This window comes from Leuciscus leuciscus (assembly GCF_965113295.1).
Source record: "Leuciscus leuciscus genome assembly, chromosome: 4".
NCBI lineage: Eukaryota > Metazoa > Chordata > Actinopteri > Cypriniformes > Leuciscidae > Leuciscus > Leuciscus leuciscus.
In genome coordinates, this window is record NC_138728.1 from 54,865,410 (window position 1) to 54,886,021 (window position 20,612).

Consider the following 20,612-nt stretch of genomic DNA (forward strand, 5'->3'; position numbering starts at 1 on the left):
GGGGGGGGGAGGGGGGGCAATTGTGATGCAACTATTATTAATTAATAATTAATTAATATTATTAATAATTTTTGCATCACAATAAGTGTATTGTGATTGTCAAAACATTTTTGTAACTAAACTGAATTTTATTAGGTTTAGTGACAACATGTTACAATGTTTACATGGTTCAATATCTGGTAAGCTACGCTTTTTTATGATTTCAGTTCAATTCAATTATTGTGATTTGATTTAATATTGACTCATTTGGATAAATATTAGGTAGGCTACACAAGATAGGCATTCATTTTTCTCTAGAAAAAAACAACTCACCTAATGCTGTAAACATACAGAGAGCCCTATCAGCTGGCAGTATTATTTAAGGTTAAAAATAACAAATTATATATAATGCGTTTTTTTATTATAATAACAACTTTATTTAATGATACAAGTAAAAATATAATAAACATGCAATATAGTATTTAGCAAAATACTCTTTTTTTCTAGCCAACTAACATTATGGTCATTAAATGGCTTTCCTGAGGTAAATGTTATGTGACATAATTGTTCTCCAGCTGTTTTATGGACCCCTTTGATTGATGGGTCGATATTATGTATGAGGAATATACATTTCGGTAAGTTGTACTGTATCTTTCAACAGTGTTCATTCGTGTTTAACGTTATTTACTATCAGCTAGAGATGATCGGGTCACGTGCCGCTAGGGATCTGTCGTGTCACATTTACAAGCGCCAAAACGGTATTTATTGTCTGAATTTCGTAATAAAAGTGACAGAATCTGAGAGCTGAGATTTTTTTATATCATAACTAACCTGCTCTGTCTAGTCTGTCGGTCTCCGTGTCCTCTTTGCTTTGCGATTTTTCTGTGCGTGAGAAAATGGATGTGTGGCATGAGAGCGTGTGAAAAGTGTCAATTGCGTGAGTCTCACAGTGAATGCGTGAGAGTTGGCAGCTATGTAAAGTTACGGTACATCCGATAAGGTGCTTAGCATTCGTTCAAATTCGTAGCATGCGTTGTTGCGTGTTGCGCTTCATTGGTTGTCTTGCAATGTGCCTGCTTAGATGCTGTCGAATCAAAACAACGTGGGACTACAGTGATTGGATGTCGTGCAGGCAGCGCGCGTGCTCTCTGCATGCATACAGGTGGTGCACATTTTTTCCACAGATGCAGATAAACTGAGAGCGGCGCGGCCGTGTGAACATTGTTTCCCCAGTTTTCATGGGAAGTAGCAAGTCTTCTCGAGTCAAAAGGCGCAAGTCCAAGTGAAGTCACGAGTCATTGATGTTAAAGTCCAAGTCGAGTTGCAAGTCTTTGTACATTTTGTCGAGTCGAGTCTGAAGTCATCAAATTCATGACTCGAGTCTGACTCGAGTCCAAGTCACATGACTCGAGTCCACACCTCTGAAAAGTGGGCGTGCCAGATGAAGCCGCGATTCGAGGCTTGTGTTGTTAACGTGAAAATCACGTGACTAATGACAAACGAGGCCTCGGTTTGTGTGGATACGTCATCGGTTCGGTCTGAGTGTTGCTTCTGGATTAAAGCCAGTTCGAAACTCGCACCACCTTGTGGGTGTTGTCAGGAGTAGTAGAAGCAGTTGTAGTGTCAGAGAGTCAGAAAACTGTCATTGTCATTGTCGTTATTGTGTCATATGTGAGGGCTGTATATTATTACATTATCAGGTTAGAATGGTTATAGTAGCCTATATTATTATTATTATAGTAGGCCTATATTATAGTCTTGTTATATTAATTAGATAAGATTATTTAAATTGCTCTGGATTTTTGCATCTGGACTGGACTGCTTTTTTTATTTGGATTGCCCTTTTGGATTTGTTTGCTTTTTGTGACTCTTCCTTTTTCCTGGTAATGGAGCCAGCAAGAAAGAGGGAATCCTCCCCTGTCTGGGCTCAACAGAAGCATATCCTCATTTTTATCACTGCCATTTTTACGTTCCCCTGCATCCTCTGTTCCTTGTGAAAGGATCTTTTCCCAGGCTAGAGAGATTTTGTCCAAGAAGAGGAATCGTCTAAACCCCAACACACTTGAAATAATTCTGTTTCTCAATAAAAAATCTATTTTTATTTTCCTTCCGGACTATTCTGTTGCAGTTTACTTTAATCTGTTTTCTATAATCTGTTAAATTAATAAATGCACTTTATTACACTCCCTCTAACATAAGCACTGCACTCAACAGTGTCACTGTTGTTGTTCATACTGTCCCTATCCAAACAATTTATGAATAATTAATTAACTGTGTGTGTTACTCTGGACAAGTAAATTCAAATTCAGAAAGATACATATTTTATATTATACACAGTAATGGACAAATGTCTGATATTATACACAGTAATGGACAAATGTCTGATCGTGTCTTTTTATTATTGCAAATGAAAGGTTACAGACATCAACAGTGAGTACAAAATAAATAAATAAATATTTTTTATTTATAAAAATATTTTTATAAAATATACATTTAAAAATAAATATACAAATAAATATCAATATTTATTTGTATATTTACATTACAAATAATTATTTTTATTTATAAAAGTATTTTTATAAAATATAAAAAATTTATATAAAAAAAACATTTTTTATAAAATGAGGGAGGGAGGGAGGGAGGGAGGGCGCGACACTGGTTCAGAATGAATTAATTTGTCTGCTATTTCTTTGCACAGTAGCTAGGTGTCACTAGTGAGCAATGCTGAATGAAGCTTCGACAAAGAGTATAGAAGCCCAAGAGGCGAAACTCTGTTGTGTTATGGGTAACCCCCAATTTCCACCGGGTGCGTTACGGCTCCGGCACGGCGGCGGAGTCAATAAGTTTCCATTAAAGTCAATGAGTGTATTTCCACTGAATGCGGTACAGCTGCGTTCCGACTCCGGCGATCCGCAGTCCTCCGGAGCAGATACGCAGAGCTTCTATTTTTGCCGGATGCCGGAGAGCTCCGCAGCAATTCAGCACTTATATAGCGCGATCATACGTGAATTTGCGAGATCTCGTGGGTCCTTGTGACTTCAGCTGTCAGTCATGACCGCAGCCGTTCCGCAACAAATACGGACCTGGTGGGTATTGACAGACGACGGAACACGGAGCTGTCACGCAGCCGTTCCGCATCTGGTGGAAATTGGGGGTAACAGTCTGTAGATGGCGCTGCGGAGGCGCGTCCGCCATTATGGACTGAAAGCTGCTGAAATCGTTAGCGCCAGTCAATGGCAAAATCCATTTTAGTAGGTGTTTATAGTTCATGTGTGCACTTGCTAGATTGCACATCTTTTTAGTACCTTTCCGCCTGTAATAGGACATTCATAGATTGTTTTTGTTCTTGCCATTGAAACGTTCACTGTGTGCACTTTCACTGAAGATGTTGAAAAAACAAGTTGTTAATATTTTTGTGATATTCTATGTAAAATATGAACTGGCTTTAGAAATGTTCATTTATAATTTTATTTATTTATTTATTTTTCCAAATCATATATGATGTTCACTAATTTCAAAATCAACATTTGAAAAAAATATCTTATTACTTATATCTTATTACTGTGTGTCTGCCTATATTATTTCATGAATTTCTGTTAGTCATATAACAAGGAAAATGCATAATAGAACATAAATATTGATAGATTAAAGGTTTGCAGTAATTTTATAATTGTATCTTTGCAAACCGTAAGTGGAAGGCTAATGAAGCCGATTCGGTGGGGGACATACCCTTACTAAAAAGTACTATAGGAATCTTATAGTATTTTGGGACAAAATATTATAGTAATCTTATAGGAATACTATAGTAATTTGGGACATACTACAGAAGTACGATAAGACTATATAAATACTATAGCAGCTTTAAAATATTATAGAGGTATTACAGAACATCACAGAAGTATGTTATGTTCTGTAATACCTCTATAATATCCTAGAGCCGCTATAGTATTTCTATAGTAGTCTTATAGTACTTCTATAGTAATATTTTGTCCCAAAATACTATTTTCCTAAGGGTAATTAGGCCATGCATAACCAACACATAGACGAATATTTTCTGTCATTTAACGTCATTTAACGTCAGTCATCCTCATTAATGTATTTTAAATTGTTTTCATATTTAGATATGACGGCCAGAAAAAAATTAAGTTATGTTCAGTTTTTGTTATGTTAAGTTTTTCAGTGCCATTGACTCCCATTATTTTTCGGCGTTTTCCTTCAGTTTTCAGTCCATAATGGCGGCCGCGCCGTCACGTCATGGGTGCAACTGTTGCTATGGAGCGTTCTATTGAGTTTCGCCTCTTGGGCTTCTATACTCTTTGGCTTCGAGTAATGAACGTTTAGCTCAAGCAATGGCCTGCGAGGTCTCAGTGGTTCAGGAAGCCTCATTTTGCCATCACTACCTCCAGGGCCCAGAAAACCGCTCAGACTCCAGAGGGTTAATAATAATAAACAAAATCAAACATAAAGACTGTAAACTGGTAACTCAGAACAAGAACCTGGACAAGGCATAAACACAACTAGAAACATTCAATACTAGACAAAAACACAGGGCAAACATGAGGGCTAAATACACAAGACTAATGACAAGACAAGGGACACCTGTGAATAATAATCAGACGATTAAAATGTCACAGTGCGACTGGTACAATTCTCTCATTTCGGAATAAGTAAAACAAAAGGTAATAAGGTTTTAAGAGTTTATACACAAAGAGAGATAGTCTCTCAAGCAAATGGTCTTACACCTCCATGAAGGTGTGATCTCTGAATGCAAATTTACTATTGTTAGCACATGTTTACATGTGAAAGAGGTCTGTCTATTTAATGGAGTACAGCAGGGAGTTAGGAGCCTTTTCTGTACTTCAGATTGGCCCGTGAGGCTGAGAGAGATAGATCTCTTAGCCTCACGTATTTCCTAAAGTTGGGTTTGCATCTTCTCTCTATTCCAGAGCATTTGATGTTTTGTATCGATTATCTTTGAATTGATTATGAAATTGGCATGATACACTTACCTGACATAATAAATTATTACATTTGATATTTCTGACTTTGATATTATTTTCATTGAAGAGTTAAACGGAATAGTCAAACATTCACTCATGATTAATGATCCACAGATATCATTAAAACCCTTTCATTTATGGAGTCAGATGAATTAACGAGTAAATACATATGATAAATGTATTGTAAATTTAACCAACCAATACTTTGTATGAGTGAGGACAGAACACGTGATACCTTCCCCGTGTATTGGCGAACCGGCAGATTGGACCAATATAGCGGGCCTTACAGTAGTCATGTTCAGATGGGTCTGTGCGTTCGGTCTTAAAGGGGCAGCAGTCTAAAAAACTGATGCTGTGTTTCAATGTTAATTAAGCAAAGGACAAATAAATGACTCACTGCTCTTGACTCAACAGAGTACCCTTTTCAACTTTACAAAAATATCCATCTATATTTAATTTATACAGTAATGAATATGCATTTTTTTCACATTTGATTACTTAATTAAAATTTCTGTACCTGTTAGATCTACCCTAAAAACTGTTTATTTCATTTGTAGCTTTTGTTTGTTCTATTGTATTTATTTGTCCTATTTGTAATTTGATTATTTGTTCTAATTTTGTTACTGACTGCTTACTTGTCTTTAATAATGTGCCAGATGTTTTTAAAGGGAGGGTGTGACCACACTTGCAAAAAATATTCTTGTTTTTCGTTTGAATTCAGTTTTTTCCCTTCCCCATTGGCAGATAATTTAGCTCGATTTAAGCAAAAAACTCACTTAATTTTGATTGACAGAAAACAAGATATAATTTATTGTGTCATTTTACACATCTAGTAAATGCTTCTTGATTTAATTATTTTTAGATATTTGGACTGGAAACAAGACTAAAATACTGCGTAAGAAAAGCATAAATTGTTCAAATGTATATGTTATAAAAGTTAAAATGAAATGTGCTGTTTAAAAAATAAAAGCAAAACTAAAGAATTTTTTTCTAAATATAATTGAAATACATTTGGGAAAAAATACAAATATATTTGTAATACTATATTTCTATTATTAATCTGTCAGAGTAAATGTTTTCAATATAAATGAATAACTACTGGCTTTGCTGATGTGTTTGTGTGGTTTAATGTCACTGTATTTTCATTTGATCTCTTTCTCTCTCACACAGCTCAGGCTAAGGGCAGTTTTGAGGATCCTGCTCCTGTTGGAGCCAGTTCAATCAAGGGTAAATATTAATCAAAATTAATCGCAATTTTGTACATGTTATTTTTATACAGTCTGAAATTAGTTATGCAAGTAATCATTTGAACTAAATGTCTTTTCAAGTGAGGATTTTTGCAATTCCTCTCATTTTCTCCATCTAATATCATCTAGAACATCATATTAGAAATGTGTTAGGAATTGATTCAAGGATAATTTTTTCTTAAGCTAAGCTAGTGGCGGCGCTGCCAAACTAAAACAAAGCATACGCTGAGACAAACATTAAGCGTAGCATTAGTTCTGGCAGGTCATATTAGTCAAGCTCGCATCAGATGACTCTCAGCTGATCCATGTCTACCTATAGGAATACGACGCCTATCACTGTATACATATATAAGCTCCTTCAGTATTATCAGCAGCTATCGTGTTTCTCAGGAGCTAATTACCCTCCTCCATCCCCAGCTCCTCCTCACATCAGTCAGGATTTGGCCTCCTGAGCGAGCGAGCGATTCCCCTTTGAATCAGAATAAATTCTCGAATTATGTTGTGCTTCTTGAATTGTAATCTTGAATTAATAACATCTGAAATACATTCATGTTGGTTCTGTTGTGTTTACTCTAAGGGGGGTTATTGCTTCTCTTATCCATGCTAGGCTACAGTTCTTGCCCAGAACAGAATCATACCGCCAGTCCAAACTGTATGCTAATTGTCAATCGTATTTGACGGTAGTGGTCCTGACAGAAATGTGTTTGCCCACCTATCTAAATGTAGGAAAGATGGTGAGTAAGCCCTATTTTAAAAAACGGTGGAGTGTTTCTTTAACCTAATAAAATTCTGTTTAGTTATTAAAATGTTTTGACAATCACCATACACTTAATGTGATACAAGATTTTTCTTAAACATCCCCCCAATCCAATCCAATCAAAATTTAAGCAAAATCATTTATCTCATACAGAAGTCTTCTAGAAGATAAATAGAAAATACAATTTTGATAAAACTTTAAAGATTTGATTTAAACAGTCTTTTAATTTTAAAAGATCTAATTTAAACTTTTAAAGGGATAGTTCACTTTGAAATTAATTTTTGATATGTTTTAGCTTACCTCAAGGGCATCCAAGATGTAGGTATCTTTGTTTCCGCAGTAGTTTCAATTTTTATATTTTTAGGTCAAACCGTTCTTGTCTGTCAGTCATATAATGCATGTCGATGGTCACTGGCTCAAAACACAAGCACAGAGTCCAAATTAAAACAATTCCCCACGTCCAAATGAAACAATTCCCCATCATAAGTACACATTGGTGGCCTAAGACACGAAACGAGCGGTTTGTGTGAGAAAACGAACAGTATTTATATCGTTGTTATCTCTTGAACACAGCACACGTCCAAATGATCTGACGGCGCGGGCGGGTATAGATATATACATAGATGTCGCCTTGGCTACTGCAGTTCATTGGAATGAAACCGTAGCCAAGGCGACATCTAGTGTATACATCTATACCCGCCAGCGCCGTCAGATCATTTGGACGTGCGCTGTTTTCAAGAGATAACAACGATATAAATACTGTTCGTTTTCTCACACAAACCGCTCGTTTCGTGTCTTAGGCCACCAATGTGTACTTATGATGGGGGAATTGTTTCATTTGGACGTGGGGAATTGTTTTAATTTGGACTCTGTGCTTGTGTTTTGAGACAGTGACCATAGACCTGCATTATATGACTGACAGACAAGAACGGTTTGGCCTAAAAATATCAAAATTGAAACTACTGTGGAAACAAAGACACCTACATCTTGGATGCCCTTGAGGTAAGCTAAAACATATCAAAAATTAATTTCAAAGTGAACTATCCCTTTAAGATTATGCTTTTAAATGAATTTAGTGTGAATAAACCTCTGGAGCGCAGACTAGCTTTACTGTGACATTATCCCCAGAGGCTTGTCTGGACTGTACAGGGCCGTTTGAAGGAATTTGGGGGCCCCAAGCAAAATGGACATGGAGGCCCCCCTAACCCCCCTCAGCCCTCCCCTCCCCCGTCCGCACGCAAAGTCTACAGGAACCACAGCATAGCCATACAGTTAAAGTTCACCCACACTTTATATACATAAAAAAGGTTTACAGTGCAAATACTGCTGTTGCATATAGCCTACTGTGCATAAATAAAAAATGTTACAAAGTATTTATTAAGTTATTATAAAGTGTTATGTTAGCATTTCCATATTTTGATATTAGAAGGGAAGGGATGCAGCTGCTTTCACAACTACCAATGCTTAAAAACATCCCAAGCTACTGTTTGATGCACGGAATTTATTGTGTGGTTTTCCTAACCCCCATTTGATAAATAGATTATCACGGTGGAATAGTTAGTATAGCATGCTATGCCACTTTCATCAAAACCTATTACAAAGCTATAGCAATGTCATGTCATTAAAGTGTAAGTTGCAGGTTAAATTTTTCACGAAGTAATGCAATTTGTTTATTAAACATAAAGATAAGAACCGCCCACCATTGTTTTTTATACCAAAATGCTGATATAATATGAAAAGTTGGCACTTTTAACAGTGGTTTTAACCGCTCCCGCTCCCTTCCACTAGATGGGGCGTGACGTCATAAGAGGAACTCACTAGTAGAGTTACCGTACGCTAGCAGCTATATTCGCCTTACATAACTTCAGAAAAGTTGGTTGTATGTTTTATTTGATAAAAAAAATTATGGATAAAATAACTCCATTGTAAACATACTCGTGTGTGCTGACTTCAAGGGGACCGTGATCCTGCCTGAAATGAGAATAAGCTATTCGCAAAACAAACGGGTTCAGGCGCGTCAGATCAGCCGGTCGCGGGTCGAGCTGTTCCACTAAACTCCAAAACGCGTTCACCTCACGGCAGCACACACTCTCCACTGCTGATTCGCCCACACAAACACAGTGATGGGGACATCGATCTTTTTCTTTTCTGACAATAAACATCGCTAATTAAATCGTGAGAAATTGATAACGCGTGGATTGAGGAAGGGTATTACATGATGTTTGAGGCGTCGATGAGACTAGCGATTGGTGCCTGTGCAGTGTGTGCATCTCTACAGCTCTGATTTAGACTGACTTACTGTAAGTATATAATGTCTTCAGTCGTTGTCCCTCCTTGCTATTCTACATGACGGCAGTATTTTGAAAAGACTGGCTTGTTCCGTTATATTATCCGGGTTAAGTTTGCACCAGGCTGGACTAGCTCTAACGTAGCTAACTTTACTCACCAGGACACCTGGCCAACCCTCCACTCATTCTCCTCACACCAAGCATTAATAACTCTTTGAGTGCCATGGCTCCCCTCTCTCACGCCTGACCGGTTAAAAATTGTAGGGCTGTGGTCCATAAAGAATTTGATGGTTTCCCACATCCTCAGTCGTTCTCCAAATAGCCATATAATACAGTAGGAATCTAGCGGAGTATGGGTTGCGAGTGCCTCTTTTGACGTCATCACCCAGTAACTGAAAAAACACGCTACCTTTGAAGAAACCCCAATAAATGTTATTTTAACGCATTTTAAGACAGAAATAATTAAATATATACATATAGAGCACTTTAATTTACACATTAATTGGCTGTGGTGGTTAACCTGCAACTTACACTTTAAATACGATAAACAGTGATTCTGGAACAGATCTGCGTCTTCCTTATCCCGTTAAAAAACATATTACCGTATGTAACCATATTCCATCTGTTCGAAAAAAAAGTTGCACTAACTGTTCGTTACAAGCAGCATTTGCCGTCAGGCAGGTAGCTAACATAAACATATGTACAAGACAAGTAGAGCTATTTTATCCAGTGTAATTTACCACTATCTTGTTTTTTCTTATCCTCCTCTGCCTTTCTCTTCATTCTTTTCTGGCTTCCTGAAGCATAATTCCGCTTCATGATGACTGCCGAGGAGTTTTGTATTTTGCCGGCAGCAGAGATCACGCAGTTGGCTGGCTGCTGTCAGCGACTACTGAGAGGGGCCCCCTTGAGGGGGATCCCGATAACAGTGTCATTGCACTTTACTGCATTGACTATCAAAGGGGCACTCACACAGTTTGTCGTTGCATTTTATTCTTTACCAGTCGTTGTCTTGGGGCCCCAGGCCAGCTCGGGGCCCCAAGCAATTGCTTGGTTTGCTTGCAACGGGCCTGGGTCTGTAACTCCTCCGTCTCTGTGAGCGTCGGGCGCTTCAGTTCACACTGTGGTTTATCACTGGAGGATCTGGGAATGTCTTGTTTATGACAACTTACACTATTTGGATTTTTTTTTTTTTTTTTTTTTTATCATTGCATAAAGAACTACTTCTTCAGCGCTCTGAAAATGTAAGGTGTTTTTATAATTATATGTATTTATTTATTTTTAAACAACTTATATGTATAACTAAAACTGTTTAAATCAGTTTTTGTAACATTTGTTATTATTCACTGAGTTATATATTTTATTTAGTGCTGGGCAACGATTAAAATTTTTAATCGCGATTAATCGCATTGTTACGCGCAAAATTGAATTATGAATTCTAAAGTAGTGTATTGCGCACTTTTGATTTAAATGTACTGCTATATACACAAAAGTGCAATAACATGTGGTTTGCAAACACTTTAAACAAATAGCCTAATGTGCTTTTTACCAGCAGTATTCCCTTTACACAGTAGCAATAAAATATTTCTTGTAAATCTCAACTTAAACATTAATGTAATCAAGTCAAATATTATTTGACAAGTCAATTATTTGCCACTGCCAGGGCATTACCTTTTATCTATCTTGTTAAAACAAGTTACCATCAGAGTCTTGTTTTCTTTTTTTTCTTACCAGGTATCAACAGGTATCTTTCATCAGGGAGCAGCAGAAACACTCTGTGTTCAGTAGCAAGTTTCCCAGTTAGAGTGAGGTGAGGTGGTCGAGCACAAGGTGCAGCGTTCTCGTGAAACTGTCGCGGTTGTGCGCATACGCCCGCCCACTGCCGAAGTTGGATTGTCTTGAACTTTTTGTACACGACCAAGTGGCAACCTCCCCGTCTCTCTCTTGAAAGTTCTGGAGGAGCACGTTCAAATAATCAATCCAATCTACTCGTCATCAAACAATTATGTCTACCCTAATCAGCATGACAAGAAGTATATATATATCCACTCTGTCAACTCACCTAATATTCCTTGACAGTTTTCCAGCATCCCTCCACCACCCCGACTCCTCACTCTTGGCTCAATCTTTTTCAGCCAGGAATACGGGGGGAGTACTCTGGGTTCGGGCCGAATACCGAGCCCGGAGCCCTCTCCTCGGACAGCACGCCAAATACGCAGTTATTCTATCTGACTTATTTGTACACGGAAGTGAGTTAAACTGCAATTCGTTGACTGGCCGCTTGAGGCTGGTGTCAAAAGTGAGTCAAATCTGTATCTCCCCCTTGTTAAAATGCCAAATTTTACAGCAGAAAAAAACGTTTACAGCCTGGTGTCTCTATGTGGCTAAAATGTACTGAATAAGCTCTCTACGAACTTGACGAGCGATGCCGCGCTGACGGACCATAGACTATAAAAAAGAGTGACTGGCATGTAACGTTATGCACATCAATCACTGTCACACACACACACACACACACACACTCTCTCTCTCAGAGTAATATTAAGTTACTGCATAATACATTTTCAACTAGCAGAATAGTACCACGATACACAGTCTCACTTGTAGCCATCATGTCTTTTAACTATTATAATATTTCGAAGGGCAAAAATAGGAACTTTTAGTTGGCTTTTCATCATCAAGTGTCACTTTAGCGCGAGGCCCTGTGCAGTCGCAGACTTGGTACTGTCAGTTGCGTAACGTTATAGCATTACCTCCCCAGCCTGAGCTAACTTGATCACGTCGAGCTAGGTGGGCGTGGTTTCAGATAGCCAGGCTCCTCAGCCTCTTTGCCCATTTTCTGTAATCCGGGAGTGACGCGAGGCCAAGATGGCGACGGCCGGCTCCGCCCACTTTAGGCTTCAAAAATGCTCTTCAGAAACCTACGGGTGACGTCACAGACACTACGTCCATATTTTTTTACAGTCTATGGTACACGACGCGCAGCACAAATCATTGGGAGAGAGACTGATCCTCGCTGTTTGTGAGTTTCCAGAATCTAAATAGTTATCAGGACATCAACAGGAGGGAATTCACATGGCAGAGCATCCCCGTTAAACTAAACGCAGGCCTATCAGGTAAAGTTATGTGTAATTTTAATTCAAGTTAAAAAGGCTGCAGCTGCGCACTGAAGCCGTTGCCATGCGGTTACTATCCATAGAGCGTTTGCCGTTCACTCGCACAGCGCTGTCTCCCTTCACCTGAGAGAACCTGCCGAAGCCTCCCTCCACTGTTTGTTTGGGAGGGTTATTTGCTGGCTGACCAACACCCCTCCTGTGACCCATGGTTTGACTGTAGGCCTATGTGTATTCAGAGTCGGTGAGCAACGAACTTTCAAAATAAAAAAAATAAAAAACTGCGTTAACATGCGATAAAAAAATTGTCGGCGTTAATTAACTCTTTCCCCGCCATTGACGGAAACGTCCGGCTTTTCGTGTTTTCACTGTTTTACGGTCGGGGGCATCTACGTATCTCCTGATCAAAACACAGGTGAAAAAGAAGCAGAAACATTCATTCATCAACATTAAATATGGTAAATGGTAAGTGGACTGCATTTATATAGCGCTTTCACAGACCTATGGCCACCAAAGCGCTTTACATAGCCTCACATTCACCCGACGGGCTGGTGCCATCCAGCTCGTCAGGAGCAGCTGTCTTGCTCATGGACACCTCGACACTTGGTCAGGTGGAAATGGGGTTTGAACCACCAACCTTCCGGTTTGTAGACAACCTACATGAACCACTGAGCCACTGCCTAATGTTACTGGATAAAAAGTCGACCCAGCACAAGCTATATGACTTGCAAGCTTAGAGGTTGTTGACTCTATCTACTCTATCCATCTATGTATTGATCCAGATGTAGTCTTTGACAAAAATGTGATTTTCTCAGCTTTTTTCTCGAATTGTTGCTTTTTTCTTTTTTTTTACTTAAAAAGGAATGCATGAAACTAGAATAAAACCTTTTTTAAACCGTTTTTTAAAGCAGAAGGTGTGTTCTCTATTTTGAAATTTTGCATGTTTGAGATATTCATACAACAAAATATTCTGGTAGTCATGAACATTTTGTGAAAATTATTTAAAAAATGCTGGCAGTGGCTGGCAACTTTTTTCAAATATGCTGGTGGGTAAAGAGTTAAACAGTATTCATTACCATCAGAAATATTTTGTTAATATATGATAAATATTCTAAGTATAAATTATACCTTTTATTTGTTATTTACTGCAGCCCTGCCATCACAGCCCATTGAAGTGGCAGCTCTAGGAAGACCTCTGTTTCCTGGCATGCTGTATGACTGCCGCAAGGATACCTTCATTCCAGGTGCTTTACAAACCTAAAATAAATATATAAATAATTACAAGTTTATTTTCCCCTCTTCATCAAATATTGCATCACTAATTACAAATTCTTGTGTAACAACACTATAAAACCTGCATGTTTATTCAACAGTACATCACTTCCTCGTACATAACTCTAAAAGTAATTTCTCATTTCAGGTGTCACTCTGTGGGATAAGAAATCATTGAGAGAAGATTTGGACAGTCGTCCACAGTCCAGGACAGATTTGAAGTTCAGTAGCTCCGACTCTCTCTCCAGTAAGTCCAGTCTCCTGGATGTGAGTGCTTCCCTGAAGGCCAGCTTCTTAGGAGGGCTGGTGGAGGTGGGAGGATCTGCCAAGTTCCTGCGTGACACCAAATCCTCAAACCAACAGTCCAGAGTTACAATGTATTACAGGGAAACCACAAGATTTGACCAGCTCACTATGAGCCACCTGGGTCAGATCACCTACCCTCAGGTCTTTGACCAGAAAACTGCAACTCATGTGGTCATGGCTGTACTGTACGGAGCTCAGGCCATCATGGTGTTTGATCGGACATTTTCAGAAGACGAAGAAAAGCAGGAGATTGAGGGAGAACTGAATGTCATGGTCAAGAATATTCCCCAATTTTCCACTGAGGGACAAGGAGCTTTACAAATGACAGATGCTCAAAAGAAAGAGAATATCTCCTGCACATTTTATGGTGACGTCCGCCTTAGACAGAACCCCACCACTTACATGGAGGCCCTAGAGGTGTACAAGAAGCTCCCCACTATACTGGAGAAGAATCCACAGAGTGCAGTTCCAATAAAAGTCTGGCTCTATCCTCTTTCTCTACTGGATGAAAAAGCTGCTCAGTTGGAGAGAGAAATCACCACACGTCTGGTTTCCAACACTGAAGATATAATAGAGGGGCTGGGAGAAGTACAGAGGACTTGCAATGACCTGTCCAGAAAAACACTGGTAAATGTTTTCAAAGACATCAAAGAGAGGCTGCATTCGTTTCAGAGCTCATTTAGTATTTACAAACCGGTGCTCCGGAAAGCAGTGGCCAAGGTCTTGCCTGCTATTCGAGGAGGAGAGATGGGGCAAAAGTCATTGGAAGACATCCTGAAGATCCACTACAGCTCCCCCTTTAATGCTGACATGCTTAACCAGTGGTTAGATCATGCAAAGGCTGAACTTAACATCTTGAGTACTCACACCGAGATACTGGAGGGAATCAAAACTGTAGACTCAAACCGTCTCAACGCCATCCTCTTTAATCCTAATACTGATGTTGTGGTGTGCTTGACCTTCACATCTCTGAAGTATGAAGACCCAGATCTCTCAACCCTGAAGAAGTTTCTGGAATCTGACGAGTTTAAAGAGCTAGATGTGGGAATGAAACACACTTCTAGCATGTTAGCATCTGTCAGAAAGTGGTTCAATGATCCTGGTGTCACCTCAAAGATGAGAGAGAACTTATCTCTTTTCAGAAGTTTTTCAGAGGCTAATAAAGATGAAAAGAGATATCGATTCATTATTTCTGCCATCTCCGATCCCTCCAGTCCAGGCTCCTCTATCTATCTGTATGAATCAGGGAGGCTGAAGGACACACAGTTCCAGCCCGTGTCGAAGCCTCCTCCACCAATAGTGATGAAGGTCCTGGATCGCGGTGTGACCCTGAAACTGCAGAAGTCCCCAACTGGAGAAACTGTGCGGTTCAGAGTGGAGTACCAGCAGGAGAAAGCAGATGCTGGCGCTGAGGAACAGTGGATGATCAAAAACACCGCTGATGAAGACTTTACTCTGACTGGACTGGAGTTTGGAAAACAGTACTCGATCCGCTACAGGATAGTGGGTAAAGTGGGAGTGAGTGAAGCCAGTGACACTATCGGCCCCATACAGTCTTCAGGTGAGTGTCATATGCAAATTTCTTTGCATTAATCTTTTTTTTTTAAATATATAATTAGCTTCTTTCACATAGTCAATGTTTGTATTGATAACAATATTTCCTAACAGGTGTGGCTAATAAAAATTTGTAACGTTGTAAAGTGTTTCCCATTTGACTGAATATATATACAGTATATGAAAGTATTATTTCCTTCGTTCATGTTGTTACAAATAGTCCTTAAATTTGCAGAGTATATTATGTATTTGATGTCTAATGTAGGCTAGTATGATTAAAGGGATAGTTCGGCCAAAAATGATATTAAACCCATGATTTACTCACCCGCAAGCCGTTCGAGATGCATATGTCAAATTTTTCAGACGAACACATTTTCAGTTATTTTAGAAAATGTCTTAGATCTTTCAGTGGTTAGAGTGTGAGTCTATGGGGTCCACCTCCTTCAAGTCCCAAAAATGTGCATGCATCCTTCACAAAAGTAATCCATCCGGCTCCAGGGGGATAAACGAAGGCCTTCTGAGGGTATTCCGCGTGGTTTTGTCGTAAAAATATACATATTTAAAACTTTATAAATGAAAATAACTGGCTTCCGGCGACGGTCGACGCGCGTTCACGGGAGATGGATGCTGGCGTATGACGTATGAAATTCACAATAAACAATACAAAGCTTTGAACAAGTAAAACATTTCTTATTCTTAATACTTTTTCTTATTCTTTCATACATTTCTCTGCATGAAAACCAATAGGACATTTAAAACTGACATAAAAAAAAAACTAACAATAATAAACAAAACAATAATCAACTTAACACACAAAAACTGTTGACACTTAAACTTATGATGGCATTTCATACTAGAAGAGTATGAAATGACTAGAAGATAACTACACATCAGCTTCATAAATTCATCTACTAACCATTCAGAAATGTCCTGTTGCTTCTACATGTTGTCTCTTCTTCTTGAGTCTCTCCATCATTGTCTCAATCCGGTTTGAACATAAAAGGCTAAAAGTTTTTGAAATTTTCAGTGCATGTGTGTGTGACGTAAAAGGACACACTTGAAGCTCCGCCCTCTGTGCCGGGAGCAGCAGCTCATTTGCATTTAAAGGGATAGACACAAAAAACAGTGTGTTTTTGCTCACCCTCAAAAAGGGTAAATTTTAACATGCTATATAAAAATATCTGTGGGGTATTTAGAGCTGAAACTTCACACACACACTCTGGGGACATCAGAGACTTATTTTACATCTTGTGAAAAGGGCATTATACCACCGCTTTAAGAATTTAAGAGATATGATTTTGTGAAATCAGCATTTAAAACCAAACATCAATGATACATTTTTATGATTTTAATACTTATAAATAAAATGTGGCTTCCATGTATTCACAGAAATTCTAATAAGCAGTAGAATTATAATACAGGCTAATTCAATTATTGAGCATGAGACATGTATTGATCTATTGATGTCTCTTTGAAAAAGACTAATAAGGAGGTTGAGGTTTAATCCAAGTCTTATGAAGCGATATGATTACTTTGTATGATGAGCAAAGCGAAATTTAAGTCTTAAGGCCATTGCACACTGAGTCCGAAATTCGCACCCGAAATTTTCGCACGTTAAAAAAAAAATTCGACGTCACGTTATGTCAATCACGCTTGCACACTGTCTACGAAACTTTCGTCCGTAATAAAAAAAATTCAGATCGGGTTCGATTTTCTGCGTTTTCCGCATCCACAGCCAGTATTTTGAGAGGTTTTTTGACAATTTTTTTGACAGAGCCACTGTACAAGCGAACGACAAAATCCAGAATGGCGAAGTTGATACACTTCGTCTCGCAGCACATAGTACTGTATGAAAAACAAAATGCGGATTACAAAGACACTGAATTCGGATTAGAAAATGAATAAACCTCCCCTTTCAATCAGATCGAAATTTCGGATCGATTAAGGTGTGATTGAGCAGCCAATTCGATTAATTTGTATATAAAATATAGCCTGTATACAGCTGTTCTCTCTGCCCAGCACTTCCGCCGGCCGTGTGTGTGTGTCCATACCTTAGACATACTGCCAGTTTCTGTTCAGGATCGATTGGTTCACGGAAATTGGTGGTCTTCTTTTTAATATGTGGCTCCAGTTTCGCTAGCAAAGCATCAAACTGAGCCACTGACATTCTGAGGTAAATTTTGAATCGCTTAGGATAATTTCGCAACTCCTTGATAAGGAGGTGAAACTCTACCTCCTCTCGGCGCCTCTTTCTTTTTCTCTTTTTAAGAAGAAAGAGGACAACAAAATCATCCTCACTGCTTGACGAATCCATTTTGTATTTTTTGCATTTTTTTCTGCAATGTTGGAGTTTCTGTATTTTGGGGGATACAGTCATTTAACAGGCTGTAGGGGGAAGGGCCATGGGGGGAGGGGCATTATGTAGTTGCAGTTGATGACATTTACATTTACATTTATTCATTTAGCTGACGCTTTTATCCAGAGCGACTTACAATTGCTATATATGTCAGAGGTCGCACGCCTCTGGAGCAACTAGGGGTTAAGTGTCTTGCTCAGGGACACATTGGTGTCTCACAGTGGATTCGAACCCGGGTCTCTCACACCAAAGGCATGTGTCTTATCCACTGCGCCACCACCACCATGAGAAACACTGATGGGGTGATGGGTCATGTAATCCGGTCATGTGACTTGTGATCCAAAATGGCAGCATATGTGGACAAAGACACTGGCCATGAGGTAAGTGTTTTTATATTTTTCACGATTATGATATTTTAGAGTGATTTTGTTTTAGAAAATAGTTTTTTAAGGATAGTTTTACATGTTCTTGTGGATATTTTTAAAATAATCTTCTCACAACTTTGATTATCAGGCATTGAATGCCTGTATCCTGAGGGATACATTGCCCATATAAGGGTATTTAACAGGGCTGATCACTCACAGATATTCTTATGTTTTGAGGCCTGTTCTCTACAGATATTGAATAGGATAAAGGTTTTTAGGATAAATTATTACTTTTTTATTTTATTCTCAAATGTGTATTATTGCTGAATTCAACATGTACACGTTTTCAGGGAATTTCTGTCAGCAGTTTCTACAGTACAAGAAAGAGACAGGTGAAGTCTGTAGTTTTGCCACCTGATGGTTCATCAGATTCAGAGGAGGGATCCAGTGAGGAAGATGAGCTGTATAGGCCTACAGAGGGACAGTGTGAGGATGACAGCAGCAGTGACCATTTGAATGGCAGCTCTAGTGATGAGGCAGAGGAAGGAGCAAAGCAGAATAAACAAGCAAACCAGAATAAACGAGGGAAGATGTTTAGGTAATTAGGTAATTAATGTTTAGATGTTTAGAGGAGTATTTCAGATTGTTATGTGAAAGATCTAGTGGTTTTGCTGTACATATTGTATCTGTGTGTGTCCACATGATGTGTGTTATGGTGATGTGTTTGTAAATGAGTGGAGGGAAGGAACCCCCCCTCCCAATACTTTCTCTATTTTACTCACACACACACACGCTCACGTCGACACACACACACACACACACACACACACACACACACACACACACACACACACACACATACACACATACTCAGACACAAACACAACAACACACAGGAGTTTGTGTAAAATTGCATATACTTAGGTGGTTTATGTTGAAGATTGGGGAAATATTGATATAATTTTTCCTTTTCAATAGTTGGAGAAAAACTGAGTTTGAGCACCAGTCCGTTGCTACACAAAGCTGCTTCACTGCACCAGATGAGCTCTCCACTCCACTAATGTACTTCTCCAAATTCTTCGACAAGGACATCTTTGAAGTCATTGCTCAGCAGACAAACTTGTATTCCTGTCAGCTCATTGGATGCAGCATCAACACTAATGTGTCTGAAATGGGGTTTCAAGATCTTTGTCCGCGCTGGTGTGTCTGGATTTGTGTATGACTTCATGGTCTATACAGGGAAGTCTACATTTGATGGTTCTACTCAAACTCAAGGCAAAGAGTTTGGGTTAGGTGCAAATATTGCCCTGCAGTTGTGCAAAACCATCAGAAACCCTTCCGACTGGGTTGTCTACTTCGACTATTTTTTCACATCGTTGAGATTGGTAACACATCTAAACGATTCTATGGGCCTCAGAAGTTTGGGCACTATTGGAAAGAACCGCTTGATAGGTTGCAGCGTAGAGGAAGAGGAAGAGGCAGCTTCGACTTTCGTGTTGACAACGATGCAAAGCTGGCTGTGGTCAAATAGGCCGACAACAAAACAGTAACTTTGGTGAGCTCCTGTGCATCTGTCAACCCTGTTGGCCAAGTGAGACGCTACTCTAAAGAGGAGAAGAGAAAGATAAGTGTGCCATGCCCCAAGATTGTGTCTGAATACTCATATGGGAGGAGTGGATTTGGCAGATTTGATGATTGCCCTGTATCGCACTCCAGCAAAGTCCCATCGGTGGTACTTGGGCATATTTGGGCAGATAGTTGACATTGCTGTCAATAACGCATGGCTCCTCCACCGGCGTGATGCAGCAGCTCTTGGTCAGAAACACCAGTGTCTGAAGGACTTTAGGCTGGATGCTGCCAGGGGACTCATCTACCTTGAAAAGCAGAAAAGGGGACGACCATCCAAAGGACCATCCAATACGCCAGAAAAAGTGATCAAACAGCCAAAGGTTCCCAGGCCAGTGGATGATATGAGGTATGACAGGATTGACCACTTCCCTATCCTGTCAGTGAAAGGCTGATGCAGGATGTGCCAGGATGGGCAGACATCCATCATGTGTCAGAAGTGCAAAGTGAGGCTTTGCCTGGTCACGGTTCAAAATGCTCGCAACTGTTTTCTCAGCTTCCATTGCCCATAGAATATACCTGGTGTGGGGCACCACAGGGAAGATGGCAGAATTCAAAAAACAAAACAGGAAAAAGGTGTTTTAAAAATCGGCACATGACCTGTTTAAAAAGTTATGAAATGTTAAATGTATATCCTACATAGGCAATGCATCTTGGTAGAAAAAGTTCAGTTTTTTCCAATTTTTCTAATGTTGTATGGATAACATGAAAAAATGTAGCTAATTAATTGTTCATTAAATGTTTTAAAA

General features: G+C 39.2%; 1 protein-coding gene and 1 long non-coding RNA gene across 3 annotated transcripts in view; one reads left to right on the plus strand and one right to left on the minus strand.

Annotated features, from left to right (window-relative positions):
* The window catches only part of LOC309497139, a 549,185-nt gene that overhangs the window by 168,160 nt on the left and 360,413 nt on the right, over positions 1–20,612 (minus strand). The window lies entirely within an intron of this gene.
* The window catches only part of LOC309497115 (NACHT, LRR and PYD domains-containing protein 3-like), a 202,138-nt gene that overhangs the window by 45,005 nt on the left and 136,521 nt on the right, over positions 1–20,612 (plus strand). Inside the window, exon 4 of the mRNA XM_082167321.1 lies at positions 6,150–6,206. Coding sequence (XP_082023447.1) covers positions 6,150–6,206 — 57 coding nt within the window. The remainder of the gene's footprint in view (positions 1–6,149; positions 6,207–20,612) is intronic.